The 24,024-nt window shown below is 33.0% G+C and overlaps 1 protein-coding gene across 1 annotated transcript in view; it reads left to right on the top strand.

The window, feature by feature from the left end:
• The window catches only part of Invadolysin (leishmanolysin-like peptidase, invadolysin), a 272,311-nt gene that overhangs the window by 206,043 nt on the left and 42,244 nt on the right, over nucleotides 1-24,024 (top strand). The window contains exons 4-5 of the mRNA XM_083108059.1: nucleotides 6,201-6,231; nucleotides 23,580-23,662. Of these exons, the coding sequence (XP_082964185.1) occupies nucleotides 6,201-6,231; nucleotides 23,580-23,662 (114 nt within the window). The remainder of the gene's footprint in view (nucleotides 1-6,200; nucleotides 6,232-23,579; nucleotides 23,663-24,024) is intronic.

Here is a 24,024-nt window from a genome sequence, read left to right as displayed (position 1 = left end):
AAATATTAATATATATTAATAATAATTATAAATTTGATAAACTTTAATTTTAATATTTATCTAAATATTTATCTACACACATGGTAATTAGCAAGATGCAATTTTCACAGATTGTTTCGAGGCAAAGTAAAAGCTAGCTAATTTAATGATTAAGGCACGGAAGTTTTTAAAGTTTCACGATGAATTTTTCTAAGTAGGTAGTGCTGTGAGACGCGTTGAAGCGATCTATGAAAATTGCGAAAATTGTTTTCACGCGCATCGTTGCTTGAAAAAAGCTAAGCAAAACCTCTCCTCTGTTCCTTTATTATTTATTTTGTCAAGCAAGTGGCTCATCTCGTCCTGTCCATGTGAAAACTTATCGTAAAATCTCATGAACTTTTACGCTTAATTTATAACTATTTGATCGCAAGCCATTCGCATCGTAAACGTTATAAGAAATATATTTTCAAATGTGTGAAAGAGCTTTTGGATACAATTTCACATATTCCTGATATCGCTATTTTGTCACGTGCTTTACAGAAGACCTTATCTCGCGTAAAGAGCTCTTTCGCTACATGGGGAGTGTTTTTTACGCGACAATAGGCGGTCTGAAAGCGGAGATACTACGACATAACGGCACGACAACGGTAACGGGGTAGACAACGCGCTCTCACTTGAAAAATCTTACTCCTCGTGCACGCGCTCTCGAGTGCTCAAAGACTTTGAAGAGACGGCCAAGTGTAACTGTCGTTTAGCCTCCTGTATTGTATCTCACGCACCTTTCTTGCATCCTAATGAGGACTTTAGACGGGACGTTGACTTGCCTCTCTCTCCCTCTCTTTTTTCTCTCTCTCTCTCTCTCTTTCGTTCTCTCTCTTTTTCTCTTCGACGTGTAAAATTGCTGCGACTGACTACTACTACTTTTACTGCAACATAAAGCGTATGTTTTCTAGGGAAAATGAGAACGTTTAAAAGGATTTTATGCCGGGAATAACGGCGGAAATTCAGCAGATTTGGATTTACGTGGATAGAGCGCACGATTACGCGAGGAAACGTTCTTTTAGTGGCAACATGAATTTTTATTCCTCAAAAGTCGTTGCACTTATGCTAATGAACACGCAGACATAGGAAATTATGAATAGCGATTGTATATACGTACATTATGACATTTTTTATAGTACGAATATTGATAAAAATCAAAATTGAAAAGATCAATAATAAAATGCGTAAAAATGAAGAAGTAGATTTACTTGTAACCAACTCTTAAATCTTTGTGCTATATTTTCACAATGTATTTTTTACCTAGTCATTATTTTCAATACCTCATATGTCTTGCTATAACGCGCACTTGTTAATTTCTCTTTGTATTCTTCGCAATAAATGGCAAATGGCGATATTTTGGTGGACACGCTAAGCTTGAAACAATCGTATAGAACAGCCATATTTATCCAAGGCAACGAATGACCACGGGCCCCATTTGCAGATCGTAAAGATAATAGAGACGCATAGTCGTAGCCATTCTGTGTCATCAATAATCCAACACCGTAACGCGGCCTGCAATTTGCAGGACATTAGCATCGTGGTCAGATTTCGGTGTTCTGTGCCACGAATGATGACTGATTTCGTTAATGTACCGAGTACACGTGCGTGGTTTTCATATCCTATTACGAGATGATCAAGAGATAAGACTACGAATAATACGATTTCATGATCTAAATCAGCTTTCAACCATAAAGATAGTAGACTTTCAACATAAAGATAGTAGATAAATGAGTTTTGCACAGAATTATTTTTGTCTTATTAATTCGGAATTAGTCACGTGAAAAATCCAAAAAAAGTTGAAACTTTGCAACTTCAAAATTATAATCAATCATGTATTTTTATCTGTTCTTCAATAGAGAGATTTTTATTCTTTAATATACTTCTCAAACAAAAACTTGAATCGTAAATCATATTTTGTCTATATAATATTCTATATATTTTTAAAACAAGATTAAAAATGACTAGAAATTGAGTTTGAAAAGTATTTATTATATTTATCATGACGTGTATTTTTGATCTTTACAATATTGCGAATTTTTAACATAATTTCTAAATATGAGTTTTTAAAAAGCCTCAGTTATATCACAGAAACATTACCTGCCAATTCTACAGTAAATTATAAATTATTTGATTCGTATTTTTATTATATATTCGTAAGCATCATCTGTTACGTAATTAGACATGGTAATTAATCATAAGAGCCTGCTCAAAATTCTGCTATGGCGAAGCATTGCGGGGGTATTATAGTTAGATTCACACTCAATTAACACACTTGCGCTTCTCGGCGTTGCGCGCGACTCCGCGACGGTGCGACATTATGGATTTTATCGCGACGGCCGCTAATTGCTACTGAAATTTATCTGGCGCCTCCATATTCTACGCGATATTACTACGGCACTGCAGTCGTACACGAGATCATAACTTACCGTCCTAAATCAACACGCTGTTCTCCGCGGCGCTAAAACACGAGAGTGGTATCTCGTTTGATTTTGCTACGTAATTCGTCTCGAGCAACTCGCTAAATCAAGTACATTTGTCTAAACTTTTTTCTCTTCCTATGCAAACTTCCAGACCATCGTCGACCAGAAGATTCACGATACGAACGAATCACGATTATGAGAAAAAATATGTATAATGGCAATATTAATCTTTCTTCTGGCCTTAAATTTATTATTATTATAGTTGATATTCCTCATGAATGGACGATAACTTTCGCAATATCAAATTATTCGCACAATTTATACAAGTATACACTTTTTTTACTTTTTTCTTAATTTTCATTATTTGCCAGCTGATAGCTGTGTGACATTGTGATAAAAATGCTGATGCGATGGAGGAAAGAGAAAAAAAGAGAGGCTCTCACACAGCACGTCAATTTAGATAATAGAGGTAAAAGCTGAAAGAGATGTAAAGGATATATGCGATAACATGGGGCATGTACAGGAAATTGTATCCTATATGTAAAGGAAATAGTGCGATAAAGACAGAAGAAAGAAGAAAAAGAGTGGCTGCGTAAAAGGAAGAAAATGAGAAAGGGAGTTAGGGGATGCTGAAATACTAAGAACAAAAATCGATATGTTAAATGAAAGAGAAAGAAAAATAGAAAGAAAATTTAAAAAAAGACGAGAAAGGTAAAGGAACAATATGGAGGCGAATGAGAGAGAATAAAAACTAGGAAGATCTCGATGGAATAGAAATGGAAGAAAAGGGGGAAGAAACGCGGATGGCTGAGAATGGATTAGCTGAAACTATCTGATATAAGAAAAGGGCGATTTGGACGGAGATTTAGCGAAAGAGTAGGCCGCCGATATTCACGCACACAGATTAAGCATCTTAATCACATACGAACAAAACTACAAATTGCGCACTCGAGCGAAATGAAAACGGCACCGAATACTCGTGTATAAGAGAAGGTGCGACACGTTTAAAACAAAAAGTTCAACGGACTTGAAACACAAGCGAGGGAAAGACGGGAATTCGTGGAGGGATGGATGAACAGTTAGAGAGAAAGGGTCGACGAAAAAGTCAAGAGCAAAGGACACGAGAAACGTGCTCGGTGAATTGGGGACGCTTTGCGCGAGTGAAATGGTGTAAGTTACGTTACACAGCTTAGCAAGAATACAGATGAATCCCGTCTTTTTTCTTTTTTATCAACGACGTAACACATTGCCGTTTTAATCTCAGTTCTGTAGTTTTAACGGTAGCATACGCGCTATGATTAAAAACGAGCTTGTTTCGAAACTATGCGATTACATTAGCAATAAAATTTTCTATCCCGGAAACTTCGTTTCCTCTGCATGCGCGAGCTTTTATTGCTTCAATCGTATTTTAGCATTGTAATTTAAAAGTTGATATTTATTAAACTTGCAGGAATGTTAAGTATTATTTTAGTAAAATATGAAAGAGAGTTACAAGTAATTTTTGTGTAATTTCCTCCTTTTTTCATGTAAAATATTACTTCTGGACTTGTGTTTAGTTGCAAGCTCCCATAAATTTATGAATTGAATAGGAGATAATTTTAAGTAACTGGTATAAGTAAATATATTTGACTGACAAGTAAATTAATTTATTTTAGCATAATGATTTTTGTGTTATCCTCATTGTATAATATAATAGGCTGTAATTTTATCTTTATTACAATTTTATCTTTTATTAATATCTTGCTTGATGATATACTACTCATTGTTAGCGTTGATGATCATCTCGCCAACGAATATTCCTATTTATAAAGATGTCACTTCTCTCACGAGAAACGTAACATTCAGTATAATGCGAAAAATTTATTCTCATAATACAGTTTCATTCATTCGAAACAACGAAATCGTTTCACCGTTTATTCTCTCGAGACATATTAAAAATAATAGTTGCAGATATGTTGTAATGTTTTGAGTTTGATCTCTATATAATAACATTGTGAGAAAAAATCAATTTAATCAGTTATATCTGATGCGATATAAAAATATCAATATTAAAATTATAAAATTTCGATAATTACAAACTCTAGGAAAACAAAATAATGCAACAAACGATGTGATATTTTGATATTTTGCTATTTATTGAGAATTAAAGTCAACATAAATTCAATAAGATTTTAAATATTATACGAACATAAAATTAATCATTTTAAAATTTATTACAATTTGATTATGCGACAATTAATGCAAAATATATTTTTTATGTATATGTATAGTGTATTCGTGTTTTATATATAATTTCTTAAATTACTTTTATTTGTTTACTTTTTTCTATATCGAATTAAAAATATCACCAATTTTGTTTTATTAAAATTATATTTATTATTTTAGTTCTTATTTTTAGCGAGCATTTTTTTTGCATCTTATGTTTCGTTTTGCCGCGCGACACAATGGAACAAGCGATAAATAATGCTAATTATAAAGAATTACTTACAACGCTTTAAATCATCAAAATTTCAGGCTTGTCAGTCGCGAAATATGCGATAAAGAAAATGGCCGTTTATTCTCACAAAGCGTCATTGCAAGAGTACTCACTGCGAAATCACGTATCATCCCACACATCTTTTTGTCTCTCACTGAAATTAAAATCCTTTGTGCTTTGTCCATAAAAGTGTTTGACACGTTTCTTTGTTCCCCGCTTCATTTTTTGCAACTTGTTTCTCCGGGCAAAAGATAGACGCCAACTTCGAATAAGCCGACGAATAATTTTCTTCAACGCATATCGGATCAAATTAGTCTTGAGGATGAAATGTGGGGGTAGACATAGTGGGGTAGAGGATCTGCGCCACCCTAACGAGACTCTAATCTTCTTCCCTTCGTGGAAGCTTAGGGCAGCTCGCTCAAACTTTCGCTTCGTGCACCGGGTAATTAAAATGTTAATCGAGGAATTAGCCAGTTAAGTAGAAGGTTCGTTCCGAGGTATACTTTGGTTTCGCCTGCACGTCGTCTGTCTTGATTAACGGAGCTCGAAAGTCGAACTTCGATCGGGTTTAATGTTAACGAAGCATGAAGAGAGCTAGTAAGAATCTTATCTCATCAATGGCAGATCTTAGTGCGATTATGCAAAGATAATAATTATCTCCTTTAAGCTATATACAACAAAATGTAATGTAATATCATGATAGATTAAATATATTAAAGAAAAAGAGAAGAAGAAATTGGGTTACACTTTATTATTATTAAAATTTATATTTTATATTATTGGAAATTTTTATATATGAGATTGCGAGAATAGTGTTATATATTTTTTGCATTGTACATTACAACCTAAGGATTGGAAGTGTGCGTTTACGAAATTATGAGATGCGTAAAAAATATCAGAAATAATGTATGGTTGAGAATGGAATACACTCTCCTTCCCGCCTTACACGATTTTATCTAAACTTCTGCGCATCACGTGCTGCGAACGTAATTTCTCGGTCATCTACGAGAGCGGTTTCTCGTTTGGGATTCCTATTTCGGAAATTAGTTGGAAAATTAGTTTTGGCCACCAGTTTACCACGAACTTTTGAAATTGCTAGGTTGGACTGGGGCACGACCAGGAACACAGTTTTCTGTCGTCGACGAGTCACCTCGTACATTGTCGAGTTCTAATGTTATTACAGTTCATTCCGGGTGGCATTTCAACGTCGGTCAGCGAAATGTCGCGAAATTGTTACCTTCCGTTACAACCATCTAAAGGACTATCTTTCATTTTTGTTGCAGATTGGATGACGAGAAACTGGATCTCATTAACGTAAGTAATTTCTATATGACAAGGCATTATCTTCTACAACTTTAATTAAATGTCTTGCTTGTGAGATAACAATGTTACAAAAAAGTTACAGATTAAAAATTATATTTGTCCAGAATCTGAGAAAATCTCTAAAATTAAAAAATATAAAATTGAAAAATAATGATGATACAAAAAGTAGTAACAAATAAAAGCAAAAGCAAGAAAGAGATATTATTAATAAATTATTATGTGATTTAATTTTTATAGTAATTCTTTTAAGAAAATTTTAAAAGAAATTTAAATTTTTAATTTAAAAGGAACAATAATATATTAGAATTTAATGAGAAAATATTTAATTATAAATATTTTTTATCATCATTTATTTAATTTATATATATATATATATATATATATATATATATATATAAGGAAATATATAAGATATATAAATAATTTCGTAACAATGAGTTGTACTGTGCAAATCTATGTAATCATTTTAAAGTTTAGTTCTCTTTATAAAGGAATAATTAAAAGCCCCGTGAGATATTAGTCCTCTGTAATCGCGAAAGCCTCCGTACGATTTCGTCGACGTTGATCAATGTCGATATACGAGGACGGGTAGTGGATGGAAATGGACCATGGTAGAACCATATCAAACGTTACCGGCGTCATGGCGGCCTAATGCACCGCATCGCGAGCGTAACTGTATGCGCCAAATAACCGGAAATTACTGAACGCATTTCAATCAGAACCGTCCAGCAACGTCCGTCGCATAGGCCATCGTTTGTTCCGCATAAATAGACACCTAGCTTGTATGATAATCTCCCAAATCGAACCGGGAAATCTCGGGGAATTGCCGGTTTCTCTCTAGAAGACCGCTTTTCCAGTGAAGCTACAGTGAATGATTTCCATATTCGATGAAAGGAACACTTTCATATATCGTATGATTATATATATACATATATATCGTAATATATGAGAATCAATAGTAGGTATTTGTTCATAAATTCGGCACCGACTTTCTCTCTCCTTTATGGAAAATTTACAAATTTATAACATAATATCAATGTTCTTGAATATCTAATGATTAAGGAATATTTAGTGAATGAAAATTGAACATCTTTTTCGAGGATGTAATAGATTATAATTTAAATAGATTCTAATATTTTATTTCTTAGTATAATATTAACTTGTTTAAATAATCATTAAGATTACAATAGATATTTATATATAAAGTTGAGAGAGAGAGAGAGAGAGAGAGAGAGAGAGAAAGAAAGAGAACGTCTAAAAATTATCATCAATCTCTATCGGTCTCCAATTAAATTTTCGCTAAAAAAAGTCGGACACGAGGTAAACCGCTGAGGGCATTGCGGTGTACAGATTTGAGGTATTACTGGGCATTGCTTGGGCATTACTTGGGCATTATTAGGTTTTATTGAAGTATTAATGCGTATTATGGACGTTATTAAAGTATTATTAAGTCTTTTTTTCCAAATAATAATTTTAAATTTATTAAAATTTAAATGATTAAATTTTAAAAATTTAGCAGTAATGCCCAGGAATTGGGCATTAGTAGGCATTAGTGTACATAATTTTGATCAGCGGTTTACCTCTCGGTCGGACACAAACACAAAGTATTTCAATTTCTTGTAAAAAATTCTGCTATTAACTTTTACATTTTATAATCAACATGTAATGTGTTTGGTATTTGTCTACATTTGCATGAATATTTAAGCGGCAAAATATTCCCGGTTTTCGCAGTTATATGAGAAGCGAGATAATAATGATATTTTGAGATTTGTCTTCTGTAACAATATACAAAATGGAGTGTAAATTGCAATGAAAAAGAAACCAATTTATACAATGAAAACTAATTTCATATACGATAGCCATCATCCTGAATATTGAAAACGATTTTGCTGCGTGTATCCTACATCGTATTACATGCAGTTCCACTACGAAATTGCACACTTAAATTAGATAGAATGGAATATCGTGCAGTAATACCGCAAATTTATCTCCATTGTGCATCGTTGTATTTATCAACATGTTCCAATTGCGCTAGTTACAATACTTCACGCGTTATGCAGCAAAACAACCGTCTTTGAGTTTGGTGAAGCCACCTACCTATTTACCCATGCACGGTAATTGCGCTTCGCTTGAGATAGGGGTGCAGCTCATTAAGTCTACCCTGCGGTCAAATGTTTCAACGAACTACGTTGAGGCATCGTATATAGCCTTCTAGTATAAATATGTGCAAACACTATTTTCTCTCTCTCTCTCTCTCTCTCTCCCGCAATAAATTAAATGTCTCAAAAATATACGTCTTAATATTTCGTTTAATTTTACCAAAAATTTTGTGATATTTAATAAGATAAAAAAATATATTTTTTTTATTATACTTTTTTGTTTTATCTTATGTAACGCATTAAGAAAACTGACATAAGTTATTTCACTATTTTTGATAATTATTAACTTGAATATATAAATGTTAACTATATACAAATATAATTTGTAAATTGAAAAATTTAAAAAAGAGACAAAGAAATTCTTAAGAAATTCATTATTTTTTTTCAATGTCTTATATAAATGATAGAATCGATGATAAGAAAAACGACTGAAAAAGTACATATTTTGCAATCACTGTGGATGCCAAACCACAGAAAAATCTTTGCTTTTCTTTTTTCTTTTCTGTGATATCAGTATTGAGCATGTGCACTGGCAATCTCAAGAGAGTGCCTTTACTCCACAATCTTCCGCTTGCGTTTCATTGCCGCGTGGGCTACTCTCCTCTCGCTTGTCGAACTGCTCTCTTGATTTTTCTCGGCCACTTGTTTTCATCGCACTCTTTTCTCGGACACTATCTCCCGAGGGTGCTTCTCGCTCTGCGGAAACCTTACTACCTTGATCAGCAGACATACGTTCTTCAACAGTCGAAGTGAATTCTCGAGCAATTCAATGACTTGTGAGCCAAAAAAATCAACAATAGCAGATTTATAATGCATTAACAATTATCTCAAAATTTTAAAATAATCACCATATAATTATCGTTTAATTTACTTCTGTTTATTTTAGACTCCTGTATGTTTTTGAAAAATTTATAGTTATAACGATTTTACCAAAATTTTAAATAACTAATGTACTCTATTTTTATTATTAAAAATGTATGAAATGCATTTTTCCATTGAGATGCCGTGTAACACAAGTCCTTCCATTTGCATATTATTTTACAATGTATGCGATGATAATCTCAGGGGAATGTCCACCCTACAATCTTTCGTATATGTATGTCATATTATCGCAGAATGACATTCGTGATTGTTCTCGTGGAAAAAGAAATTATTCTTTTTTATTCTGATTTTTCTCGTATAGCATTTTTCATGGATGATTCTTAGTCTAATCCTCGCCTTTGTGTTTAGTGTATATGAGGGAATAGACACATTGATGATAAAAGTTTATTCTATTAAGTCACATATTAGCAAAACTGTTATTCTTTACTTGCTGTACACAATTTTATAAATGTAAAAGTAAGTAACATCTATTTTTATTTCATTAATTGCGCTTTAAATATAGTAAATTTTTGTTAAACATAGTAAATTTTTCATATTTTTTTCTCATGTACAATTGCAGAATATTTAAAATTAAAAAAATTTTGTTACAGAAAAAAAGAAAATCTTACTAAATTGCAAACTACAGTTTATATTTTAGGAAATAAATAGTATTATATAATTTCATGTTTATACATAATTTCTTTTTTCATCATAAATAATGACACATTAAACACAGAGGATAATGAGATATTCTAGTATTTATGATTGTAATTATATAATTTGAAGAAATTTTTACGAAACTTATATTCTGAACTTATAACGAAAGCTATATCTCTATATTTTGAGTATTTATAATGATATTTCTAAAATTATAATATTTGATTAATCTTTATAATTATAAAGACTCTCTCTCTCTCTTACGCGCTTTATAAGTTATTATATAATTTAGAATTATATCGATTATGTATATGTGCGAATATATATTACTTTTCTTAATTAATCTTTTTCAATTAATATACTCATAACAACACTTCTCACGTCGCTATTATTATTGGTGACAATTTGCGAAATAGTTCCCATGAATAGAAACTTGTTAATGAGTTTAGCTCTTAGATATGATTCGCCTGAGGTAATATAAATTAAAGCATTGTATTACGTTATTTATTTGAGGATGAATGGAAAGCAGACAATCCATTTATAATCATTATCTGGCACCAGAGAGGCGCACTGATAGGAGGGGCTTGTCTTTACAGAACATTCAATAGCGAATTTTACAATGGTAAGATTCAGCATAACGATTGCCTCTCGTGCGAAGAATTCGATCACGGAAACTTTTCTGAGGGTATGCGCACAAAGAAGGCGTGTTCCATACTTTCTTCATGGGACGTCTTTTTTTCTTGGAAAGTAGAAAAAAAGAAAGTTCTGCTCAACGAGAATCTTTACCCTCGACTCGTGAGACAATGGAACAGTTCTTTCTTTTGCGTCAAGATCGATGAACATTATGAAGAAAGATGGCGCAATCATCTTGTCGCCTGTCCTATTATATATGTTTCGTCGTGATGTAAGTTTTTCTAAAGAAATATACTTACACAAAGATATACCTTTATCGTAAGTTTTTTTCGTTTCAACAAAATTCAATAAATAAGTTCAACATTATAGAATAAATAATTTTCAGACATGGCATAGATAGATAGATATTACGTTGTTACATTACATTTACATATATAATCTAGTATAAATAAATTATCTATACAAATATACTAATTTTTAATATCAAAAATATATGAGAATATATATTGATTGATTTTTCTACATAAATTCTCTGAATATGAATTTTTAATAAATCTTGCGTAAAAAAATAAAAAAATGTATATGATCAAATCTTGTCATAACATAAATAAACGATATATATATATATATATATATATATTTTTTTTTATTATATATATATATATATATATATATATAATAAAAATGTTATATCAATATATTCATAAATATCTTTGTAGGACTGCACGGTTATAAGCACAACATTTATAATTTATGCATTAATAGATATTCTATCTATGCATTGGTAGAATATTATATTCTATATTATATATAGAAGGTTATATTGGTAGATATTCTCGAATTCAATTCGATTTAGAATGGACCAGAAAACTCCCTAACTCTGGGGGTTGCTGATGGAAAAGGGGTATTTAACGCGCCAACTCGACGAACTTTCTAACAGTGCCGTTTAAATTAATTCCTCCGTCGCGTTAAATATCCGCCTACTTCTGGCTACTGCACCTGTGTACTTCTACGCCTATTGCTCCGCAATCGTTGTCGTACACACACCAAAACGACAAAACAACGTGTTGGAAACAGTTGTCAGGTACAGTCAGGTACAAGCAGGTACAGTCAGGTATAGTTAGAGATAATCGATAGATATCACTGTGCTCTCTCTCTCTCTCTCTCTCTCTCTCTCTCTCTCTCTCTCTCTCTCATTCTCTTCTTTTCTTTTTTTTCTCGAGTTTGACTCTGACATTAATATCGCGAATTATAACAGATACATAACACAAACAGATTTCGCGAGTGTGAGAGTGAAAACTGATTCAAACGATTCATTAGCGCAAGAGTTATATTAATTTTCACTGACAGATGAATATTCATATTCCTTCTATTTCACGGTTAGCATTATTGTTTTTTTATTGTTTGTTACACTTGCTTAATACAATATTTTGATATTACAGTTTTGATATTACAATATTTTGATATTACAGTTAATCGCATTATGTCGCATTACAATGTGGCTTATGACGTAAACTATTATATTTCTATATCGAATATTCTGCTGTTTTCCTAAACGATTTATTATGCTTTCATATTTCGGTGCAAATTCGGTGGCAAATAACTACTACGTTAACAAGACAATAGTTCGGTTATCCAATATTGGGAAAATAAATAAATTTGTGACTTTAATAATTTACAAGGATTGTTACTTCTCATAAATTGTTTATCAATATAATTTTTAAATTAAATCCTAAATTATGTTTCATATATACATATCCGATAAATGCATATACCATTTTGTAGAAATATTATCACATATTCGCATTATTAAACGAAATGATTTTTGCTTTAACAATTTGTTATAATTCCTTATTGTGTATTCAGGTATATCCACGAAATATTTGTTGTGAGTGTTATAAAATTGATATTTTTATATATTGCAATTGGTAAACCCATTTTATCTTTTAGCGTTTCTCGAATCGATTGGAAATAGATTCGCAGAATTAAGCCACACATGCACGAATTCGACACTAAATTTAACAGAAAAATTGTGTTGTACATCTGCGGCCTGTGTACGATTCTACAAAATTGTATTTCCATTTCTCGGTTTATTATATATATAGTATATATCTTTCATGAGATAAAAGTGCAGTGTTAAATTAATTCATATTTTCGTTATATTTTTCAATAAGATATATTAAATTACCATTTTTAAAAATCTTGATTAAATAAATTTTTTCATTTCTCTGTTATATTTGTATTTATATATATATTTCTTTTATTTATTGAAAAAATAGTTGATTTTACATGCACTCTATAAAATATCAAAGCTATATTATGAGACATTTTTACGAGAAGAAGCAATTTTTTCACGAAACACTGCAACTGATATATTTCCATAGGGTTGCGATTTATAGCTGACAATAGTGAGTTTTGGATTTTGGCCAAACGGAAACGGAAACGTGTAAACAAATTGAAGCATTTGCAAGCAGGTGTATCGATTCGTCATACACTATCGAGACATATGTCATGCAACATTTTATTTCATACATACATACATACATATATATGCATATATATATATATATATATATATATATATATATACATATTGTATATATATTACGAGCATGAATTTCGTGCACAGTTGATATTCCAACAAACTATAATAAATCCAGCGTAGATTATTTCTTTTCTCATATTTATCACTATTTCAACGCAAACATCAGCTACGGAATTAATTGAAGTTCTTTTATAGTCTGCTATCCGCGGCATTTAATAGACGACAGACGCAACGAAGAATGAGGACTAATTATACTGATGCGGGAAACTGGATTTTTATTCACCTCCCACATCGCTAGCGATAACTGAATTCAAACTGGGAGTTTCGACAGCGAATGTGGGCGCCTTTTTGCCTATATAATCGCAGCAGCGATATCTCGGTGTGACGGCAGATAGATTAAGCCGCAACAAGGCAAAATTAAATATTAATTTGCAACCGGGACGAATCCGCGAATATGTTACGCACGTGCTCGGCGTGCAGGCGTATCGCATATAATATACCCGCATTCACAAATCCCCGATAGTATAGTATCGCGAAAAGTACATACCTCTTTTTACTTTCATTCCTGTCCTGTTGATTTTATTTGCGAGAATACGCGTAACGAATGAAATAACACGAGCGAAACGTGCGCTCCCGCTCGCGCACTGGTCTCTGATCAATGGAAATAATTATTGCCGGATAAAAACAGTAACTTGACGATCCGATCCATTGTATAAATTATCCGGGTTTACGAAAACTCGCCAACAAATTTATTCCAAAATAAATTTTGCGAATTGCCTGATGCGTTAGTGCGATTGCAACTGCATGTTTGCAATTTGCTGATGGGCAAACGAATATATAAAGTACATAATGGCCCCGTTTAAACAGGACAGGAATGAAAATCAAGGTATATCCGACCTCTTCATTGCTCATGCATATATCTTGTCGTATTTTCAATTGTGTTCTCTATAATACAGAATATAGGATTGTATTCTGTTGACAAATAATGGAATTGTTGGATGTATTTATCATTAAATAATATGTTTTTATCGTTAGTCAAGAGTGCAATATATAATCTTATTAATGTATTTTTATGATACATTTAATGCGCAATATTCTCTTTGTATAGACTATCGATTGCATTTATCTCTTTACTCCTATGCCGCACAAGCAGGCTCTTCTCGTCAAATACAATTTCCGATACCGTGAAAGAAAAGCCGTTTTCGCAAAGGCAAGCAAAGTCGTGCTTCTCTCGAAAGCTCTTTACCGTCTTGATAGCTGATACTATTAAGAGGATCATACATAAAGACATACATACACAAAGAAATCAGGTAATTTATTTTAGAATACTCAATTTGATTGTTCTAAGTATTAATCTTGTAATAACGATAAATGGTATATTTATAAGAAAAATATTTATACTTTATATAAAAACACGATTCTCTTTTTGTTTACCTTTACGAAAATAACTTTTCTTTTATGATATCGGAAATTATATCTTATTGCGTAGTCTGATTTAAATTTATAGATTTATCACGATTGGAATAATGCTTAAAGTTTGCGTATACGAGGTTTATTAATCCATGTACATCCGGGAACTTGGATAGACAAATGATGCTGTTAAAACTTAAGACAGCTATCGGCGGTTGAGGGAAACCAGATCTTAATATCTCGCATGTGTTTAATGATGTGCGGTTGTAGACTGTCACGATGTGACAGTCTGGAACACGGACTAGAGAGAGTTGCGATAATATACCGACTCTCCCTGCAATATCTCCGCAAATTCAACTATTCGTCATATACGTGCATGAGTATTTCCTCCAGGAGAGATAGATTTCACAGCGGCATCATTATTCATATTTTATTGACAGAAATAAATTTATTTACCTATAGAAAATATTATCGCAACAAATAAAAAAATTTATTCTAATAGTCTTAAATTTCAACGCGTTTAGAACTTTTCACATCTAATTAATATTTTTTTCACATTCCATCGTCGCTATCAAATCCATACCAATTGTCGATTATGTGAGTCACAGAATAATTCGTCTTTCAACGTGCATTGTTTTTTTTCTTTGCCGGCAGTTACTTAGTCACCAGAAAGGCGGCGAGCGCCCGTTCCATGAATAAAACGCTAGTTATCGAGATCATAAATCGCGAGAAACATGCCGCGGTCGTTTTCACCCGCAGATCCAAGTGGAAACCGCGCGCGAGGTCAGCCATGAGATTCGTGCATCGCCCGACGCTTGATTTATTCAGAAAATTTTCACCACGATACGATTCCCGACTTTTCCCTCTCCTGATGCTTTGCGCGGTAAGTCGAATAATTGCCGAGACAAAGAGAGAGAGAGAGAGAGACAGGGGGGAGGGGGGAGAAAGAGAGAGAGGGAAAGTAAATGAATCTAATTGCATCTAAAATTTAAATGGGCGCCTGGCATTTGCATTTAATACCGACGTCTAACTAGCTATACGAAGCTCGATAAAGCGAGACCAGCCACGAGATCTGCCGCCCACCCTTAACGTAGCCGCAAGATTCGCCGCCCTAAACAGACGCTCTTGTAAGGATGCGCGGTCGTTAAGTGTTTGCTGCACGATTATACCGTTAATGTGTTATCTGATAGTAGATGCCTTCGAAGCGCGTCGCAAACCCAATTAACGAAACAATTTTTATCATCATTCCTTTCGCCCGAATATTAATATCGATTATTTTAATGATGTTACTTGATGATGTTTGTAAGCATGTAAAAATGATTTCTATATTTATGGTAATGGAAGATTTACTTGAGAATAATTTTTCCAAATTTATTTAATGTTAACATGCATGGATTTTTGAAGAAGATCCTTCTTTTTTAAGGTCTTAGTAATGAGAAAATTTTTATCAAGAACGACAATTTTTATTATCAACTTCGAACTCGCACACAGTTCCAAACAGTGTTGCGATGTGAGTTGATGTTTAGGACAGCGCGGTTATACCGGAAACTTGTCGCTTGATTGCTCGCACGCAGATACGCTTTCGAACATGACACGAAAGGAATTACTTCATCAACGATGTAACATCGAACTTTGGCTTGTCCCTGTATAGCCTTGGAGTCTATCCCGGGAGCTGTCACTGAGTGTCCCAATACGAACGGCTACTTTGATTGCTTCGACGAACAGTGCGTCAAAGCGCCAAAATGGAGTTGCTCCAACTCACGCGATGCAAGGATGAGGGTAGTAACAGAGTTAGAATATTTTGTCCACTAGTTAACAACTCTAGGAATATTTAAAGATATGCATGATACATATATTTTTTTGTTACAATAAAAACAAACTTGTTTTTATTACGAAATTGTATTACCACGCAGCATTAAAATTAAACGAATATATAATTAATTTTATTTATGCATTTATTGCAGCATATATCATGTAACTTTGTAATCGCGTATACATATGGTACTAATTTAATAAGTTATAATTTAGCTATGAATATTTTAATTCTAATAAAATGTGAGAGAGACTATCACTCGTTTTGTTCCTCTCAATATTTCCCTTGTGGCACAATGATGTTACCGGTTAATTTAATGAATAATGCAACATGATATGTAAATTTGACATGTATATGTGTGTGTGTGTATATATATAAATATTTTTTCACGGTGATCAGACTTGACTTAGTGTATTATACGTGTACTATGTAGAAAAAGGTACGATATATTTAAAAATAGTAAAAATAGTTATTATCTAATTCATATAGTAAAAATAGTTATTATCTAATTCAGTGCTGTCCTAGTTTATTCTATTTTTTTGCCAATAAATGATAGAAGATTAAATATAAAACTGTCAAACTGTTAAACTTCTCATTTATCCAAATTTACTAGTAACATTATGAAACATACTTTTCTAGATATTCAAATTATTCTAGAAATGTCAAAAATTTTGACGGTCTTATTTTTTTCTTGTTCTTTGTTGGGAATATTAACTATATAGAATCTTTTATAAAAAAAAAATAACATGATAAGGGAAGTTACGTATAGATAAAGAGAATAAGAGCTTTCCTTTATATTTATATATTATAAATTTAAATCTATTACAAATTAATGCAATTAATTATCCATTTGCCATTATCAATATATAGTGATTTATACTATCATTATAAATAGAGTGACTCACGCAGATAATGCATATAAAAAAGTAAAATGCAGAAAGTTTCCTTTAATTTTTGAAAGTACTAAATGGAGATATTAATAAATTTAAGAAAGTTACAAAATATATACACACAGTGACAAAGATATATATTTTCTGGCTGTGTATCAGAAAACAGTGAATTAGCTTGCTTAAATTTTCATTAATAATTAATAAAGGATACGAACGCTACCGTCAACAAATATTAATGTTACGATCATTACACTATATCATGACGCATTTCTCTTTACTAGACTAAAAGATACGCGACGGTTCCTCTAGCCTTTTAATTTCAACTAAAACAAGATTAAAGGAAACGTCGCCGAAATTGCCGCTAGACATATTCACCCTCCAATAATTTCAACCGGCAAAGTGTTCTTGATCCTGTGCCAGGCAGGACCTTAGAACGCGGTGTTTAATTCCATCGTTGCTCCGTTTCATCATTGTCATAGCGCGATTTTACAAGTTCAGATAGTATCCTTCGCAGGAAGCTACCCATCCTTTGCTTGATGGCGAAAAAGCAACTGATAAGGCCGCGGGAGTTACGCAATATTGTGATAAAGGCGAACGTCGTCCCTCCTGTGTAGAGGTGATAAACGCGACGCGGAAACTCGTAGACGCGTGCGGCAGACGCGGGGAAAAGCGACGCTCAGCATCCCGTCGCGCAATGCGAGGAACGCTCGACGGGACATGGAGAGACGCCGGAGAGAGGAACGCCGACTAACGAGGATAAAGGGCACGGCGTAATGGACAGTGCGCGCTGAAATTCATGCCCGGCCGTAAGAAAAATTGGACCCGCCGCTGGCACCGCCGCCGCCGCGCTTTTCTCACCGGAGAATTAATTCGTTGGGACTTATAACACGATTCTCGTCGCGTGTGCTATACGTATATACATGGCGATGGTAAAGCGCGAATATATCATTAGCAGAGAGGAATTTCAAATTGAGGCATTGACTTTCAATAATGAAGTTTTCAAACAAATGGTCTTTGATCACGAGTCTAAAATTTTTGAATACAAAATTGAAGTTACATCAACTGCAGTTTCGTAAACGCTTGTTTAAATTTGTGTTTGGACTAGATAAAGCTTATGAAAAAAGAATGTGCCCGCGATACATCAATTTTCCTTTTACAAACTATGTTACAACCGTGTCCAATAGAATTATTGTGGAATTGTTAACCACGGCTATGATCGCGCAAAACCGCGTGGATTGGGTATCGAGTGTGACGATAGAATTTTGATAAAGATCTCTGTGTATTTTGAGGGATAAAATAATATTGTGTTTTGTGTGTTACTATCTGCGGGAGTTTTGACAGGTGTATCCTGCCGTGTTTATTCGCATTACCATCCGGTCCCATCGTAACGGATAAAAATCTTGCAAGTGATTTCGGCGAAGATGCAATCTCACAGCGCGGATTATTTTTCTTTCCGTTTCAATCCGTTGATGCACTCGGCTCCAAGATACCCTTTTACCGTCACCGTACAGAACCACGCATGTGAAACTCTTCAGGTGCATCCGCAACCTGATATCGCATCTGTATAAAATTGCGCGGATTTTCTGACGAAATTTTTCCCGCCGTCAAAAAATGAGACAGGTCGAGAACTGACATTGCGAGCTGGATAATAATTACCATGGCCGTTGACCCTGCATTCTCATTTTCAGAGGATTGTATTTTTCCAAAATCCCCGGACGTATTACGCATGCGAAATTTGCAAAATAAAATTCAGGCGGCCGAATTAATCGCTTGCGATTCTACAATGGAACCGGCTGTGGCAGTCGCATACGCTAAATAGGTCGTTCCCGGGGATCGGAGTGCTACGATCCACCGGTATGGCTGCAGAATCCGGTAAATCTGGTGAAAAACCAAGAGAGAGAGAAAGAGGAGGAAGGGATGGGAGGGAGAGACCAGCCCTCTGTTGGGTCTCTCATCCTTCGCAACCCTTTTAGCGTCCGTCCTTCTCGCCGTTCTCGTTTCGTCTCTTTTTTTTCTAGTGAGCGTTGACGCAGCGCCAAATTGAATTCAGCCTCGCGCGACGGTTCGTGAATAATTTTGCGAGAGCACCCGCGTGTCGTCTCTGTCAACAATAATCGGCCAGTTGTCGCGCATACCTCTTTCCATCTTGCACGCTACCTCTTCTCTGCAGCCGCAACTGCAACCGCGTCATGAGAGAACGTGATGCAAAGAGAGAAAAAGAAAAAATATATATATAAAAAAATAGCGATGCCGCCGACGTTGGTTTTCCTCTCTTATATTTTAGTCGACGCGTATCGATTTATTCATCGCGGAAATCGAGCGTAACGAGGCGCAAAATGCTTCCAAACATTGGCCCCTGTATCTGTCCGCATTCAATTTTGTATTCCACCCTTTCTGCGTTCTTGTGGTCACCTCTCTGTCTGCTTTTTCCTTAAATAAGCACCATCAGTTTCATCTACTCGGTACAATTCTATTCACTATTTCCTTCCGTACATTCGCTGTTTGTCGCTGTTTAAATATATTAGATAGACCTCCCGAACAGGGTATCGCAATTGCTACGCATAGTTAGGCGCGACGAGGATAAATTTATCGTAAAATTATATTTAACCGTTCCACTTTGCGACAAGAATTAATGTATCAGAGGGTAAAACTTTACTTTTTACTAAAATCAGCTTCTCTCAGAAGCTTAAAATAATCAGTGGAAAAGGTCACAATACGATTTCTTCGACGATTGATGTAATAAATATGAATTTTTAATTTATTACAATTAATCAAATAAACTCTCTTTTCTCTGGATATTAATTATAAATAAAAAAGATATTAAAAAGTTATTATTATAATTTTTTTAATCTCATATTTAAGAATAATTTGGAATAATTTGGAAATATATATTTCCAAATTATTCATAAATATATAAGATTAAAAAAATTATAATAATAACTTTTTAATATCTTTATTTTATATATATATATATATATATATATAAAATAAAGATATTAAAAAGTTATTATTATAATTTTCCTTTATATATAATATATATATATATATATATATATATATATATATATATATATAAAGGAAAAGATTACTTTTCATAAACTTTGATATTAATAATATCTGCATTATAATTTAATCTACTATTCATGATACACTATACGAAACACGCATTACAATGTTTTATATAATAAAATATCATTAGTATATAATTGATTATGATTTAAAAACCGTGTTGTAATATTATTAACAGAATTTATTTTATGTATTTTGCTCTATGTATTACTAAGAATACATTAATAAGTATATCTCTGGCACATTCTGTTATGTACATTTTATTTTATAAATTTTTTTCTGATAAAATCTGTCTATATTTTAACTATCATATTGAATGATGCATTGATTAAATATTCGCGTTAAAAAATCGCTGGGATAGCTATCTATATGACACCATTATTCTATTATCTTTTGAAACAGGCTTGGTTATTATCGTAAATGGAATATCGACCACGAGCCATAATTTTCTGGCAATGCGACAGTTTATTTTTCTTTCTAGTGCCTGTAAATAGGAAGAAAATGTAATGAAAACGCGCGCGAGATTCTGTTAACGGCCGTCTCCTTCCACGATGCAATCAGCGAAAAATAATTGCAGACAAAGAAAATCAAGCGCTCGCGTGTTCGAGATTCCATTCGTTCGGTTCCGTTTTAATTATCAGGAGCTCGCCACTAGCTGATACTAATGATGTGCGTTTGTTCAAACGTAAAATTCTCTCACTGTGTGCATGCTTCAATAGCGCATTCTCGGACAGTAGCGATCATTTGTTTAAGATAACCAAAAGTAATGTGCACCATTCTTTCTTTTCGTTTCTTCGACACTTTTAGTAGAATAAAAAAAATGAACGAACAGAAGGAAACGAAACGCGTTGTTCTCCTGATCCTTTATACAATACAAAAAAAGCATATTCGACGTCTATTTATCTTCATAAGAATTTGCAATTTATATATATCCTGTAGCAGCAAAATAATAATGCTTATTTAGTACTATTTTATACATACATATTATCTTATACATATACAGGGTGCGCCAAAAGTCTGGATACACCTAAATATCTCACAAACGATGCATTTTAGAAAAAAATGTTTCAGGCAAAAGTTGTATGGTTTCAAGGGGGACATAAGATGGTACCATTGGTTTGACCTTGAAGAGTCATTTGAAGGTCACGTGAATGTCACTTCAATTTTTTTAAACGGAACACCCTATATATTTTTGCACATTCTTGTAGCTTATCTCGAGAGCTTTCCAAAACACTATAATTAAGTACCTTTTCGTTAAGTACTTTTTGAGTTATGAAGCTTGAAATAATTTCTTAATTTTACATAAACCGTAAAATATCTTGTAAAATATTCATTTTTCGATTATCTTACCTCAATACTTTTATGTACAAAATAATGAGAGGAATCAATTGGTGTAAAGAAAACACATAGTTGTTTTTAAGAAAAAATATGGAATTGTTAATTGCAAATTACATATTTTTTCTTCGAAACAACTATGTGTTTTCTTTACACCAATTGATTCCTCTCATTATTTTGTACGTAAAAGTATTAAGGTAAGATAAATCGAAAAATAAATATTTTACAAGATATTTTACGGTTTATGTAAAATTAAGAAATTATTTCAAGCCTCATAACTCAAAAAGTACTTAACGATATGGTACTTAATTATAGTGTTTTGGAAAGCTCTCGAGATAAGCTACAAGATTGTGCAAAAATATATAGGGTGTTCCGTTTAAAAAAATTGAAGTGACATTCACGTGACCTTCAAATGACTCTTCAAGGTCAAACCAATGGTACCGTCTTATGGCCTCCTCGAAACCAAACAACTTTTGCCTGAAACATTTTTTTCTAAAATGCATCATTTGTGAGATATTTAGGTGTATCCAGACTTTTGGCGCACCCTGTATATGCTATATGCATATTTCTTTTTGTATATAGAATAATTTGAAGGCATTTAAAGTGAGAAAATTATAAAAAAAATAAAACGTGTGAATTCTCTGCGACTTTTATTATTTTTTAACATCTTGAAACTATAATAACTAAAATATGTCTGACCTTTTTTTTTTAGAAATTAATATAAAAGAATTTTACGTTATAACCTTATATTTTATTTTACTTTATTATTTTTTCACAGAGAGGTACAAAATTATATAATGCCTGTGAAAAGAGGAAAAATGCAGTGAAAAACACTTAGAATTTGTGTTTATCTATTTATACAATTATTTATAATTATTTTAAAGTATATTACGCACAAGGCAATTTTTCCTTGCTTTTTATAGTCTCGTATTCACTTTTAGAGAATATTTTTGTATCCATTTCCTTTTTTCTTTATTTTTTGAATACTGTAAATTTTTGAAAAATTAAAACTTGATAAAAATGTATCGCGTATATATATGTATGTGTCTATTCGTATACCGAGCGACATTTAGTCTACGCAAAATTATATAACCATACTCTATATTGTTCAAATTTTATTAATTTTTCATTTATCTTTTATATTTTACGTAGAAAAATATTCCTCTTCTAAAACTCTCGTAATAGTGTTATGATATTTTCATCGGATATTCTATTCAACGCAGAGAACTGTGATTATTCAGCATTCATAATCATGATAAATGCACAGGACAAAGAGATAGCCTTTTGGGCTTGATGTTAGACTTTTTTACGTCTGATATAAATTGTATAGCGGACACAGGAATTAAAAATCGCACACAATCCAACACCGTTAGCCAGGATTAACCCCGAAAAGCATCGCATCTTCACAAGATCGCGATTGTGCTGCATTATAGAGGGGCGTAATTTTGTTGTTACACGCCAGCGAAGCTTCATAAAAGTAGACCGAGAGAGAGAGAGTGCTTTTTTTTCCATCTGTCGAGCTTGCTGCATTATTTCATTCTTTCGGTGTTTTTCACCGTCCGTTTTGCTTCGCTGTTTCGCTCTACGCGATTTCGTATACGTCATGTTTCCGTGTCTTGCTTGGCAGCACGCGTTTCGCAGAGAGAAAGAGAAAAATACGTTAAATACAGAATGTTGTAATGGTTGAATCCCTTCACGATAATGGGACTCACGATGATGTTTCCCGTCAAGTACCGTCGAATTTTCTTCTTACAACTGTACATTCTTCGAGTGAAGACGCGTTTTGAAATAAACCCGATTACATGTACGTAACTCACATACGTACATTCTTGTTTCCGATTAATATATCGTGCTAATTACTTTGTCTGCCGAATGTGCAACACATATGTATGTGTCGCACATATTCTCATGGATTAGTGTGCTCGTGTCGAATTAAATAAAAAAAATTATTTGTCATTTAATTTCAGAATACCATTCTACCCGAGGCCGTGCACTTTTGGGAGCGAGCGTTGATGGTGCGAGAGACGAAGAGTACCATTAGATTAAACAGGTAAACGTTCGACTTATCTAATTAGTCGATTTATTATTTCGTTATTTTTCTTTTCTTTTTTTAGCATCCGATAATTTTAATTTTTTAGCATTTCTTAACGATTTATTTATAATGATATTTCAATTTGAATAATTGCATTTTAACGATATTAAACGATTGACTTTAATTTTGATGGCATTTTTTGACGATTTACTTATAATGATATTTGAGTAATTGCTCTATTTTAAACGATTGATAATAATCTAAAATTATTAATGTAACCATTTATATATATAAATTAAATTTTTCCTTAAAATATCTTTAGAGTAAACAAAAATAATAGAATATAATTCCTCCCTCTCAGACTTGATGAGAGTTATAGT

Source organism: Camponotus vicinus, unplaced genomic scaffold (genome assembly GCF_025532165.1).
Source record: "Camponotus vicinus isolate PSW18456_S1 unplaced genomic scaffold, iyCamVici1.0 SCAF_1, whole genome shotgun sequence".
NCBI classification, from domain to species: domain Eukaryota; kingdom Metazoa; phylum Arthropoda; class Insecta; order Hymenoptera; family Formicidae; genus Camponotus; species Camponotus vicinus.
This window is presented reverse-complemented; position numbering and strand designations above follow the sequence as displayed.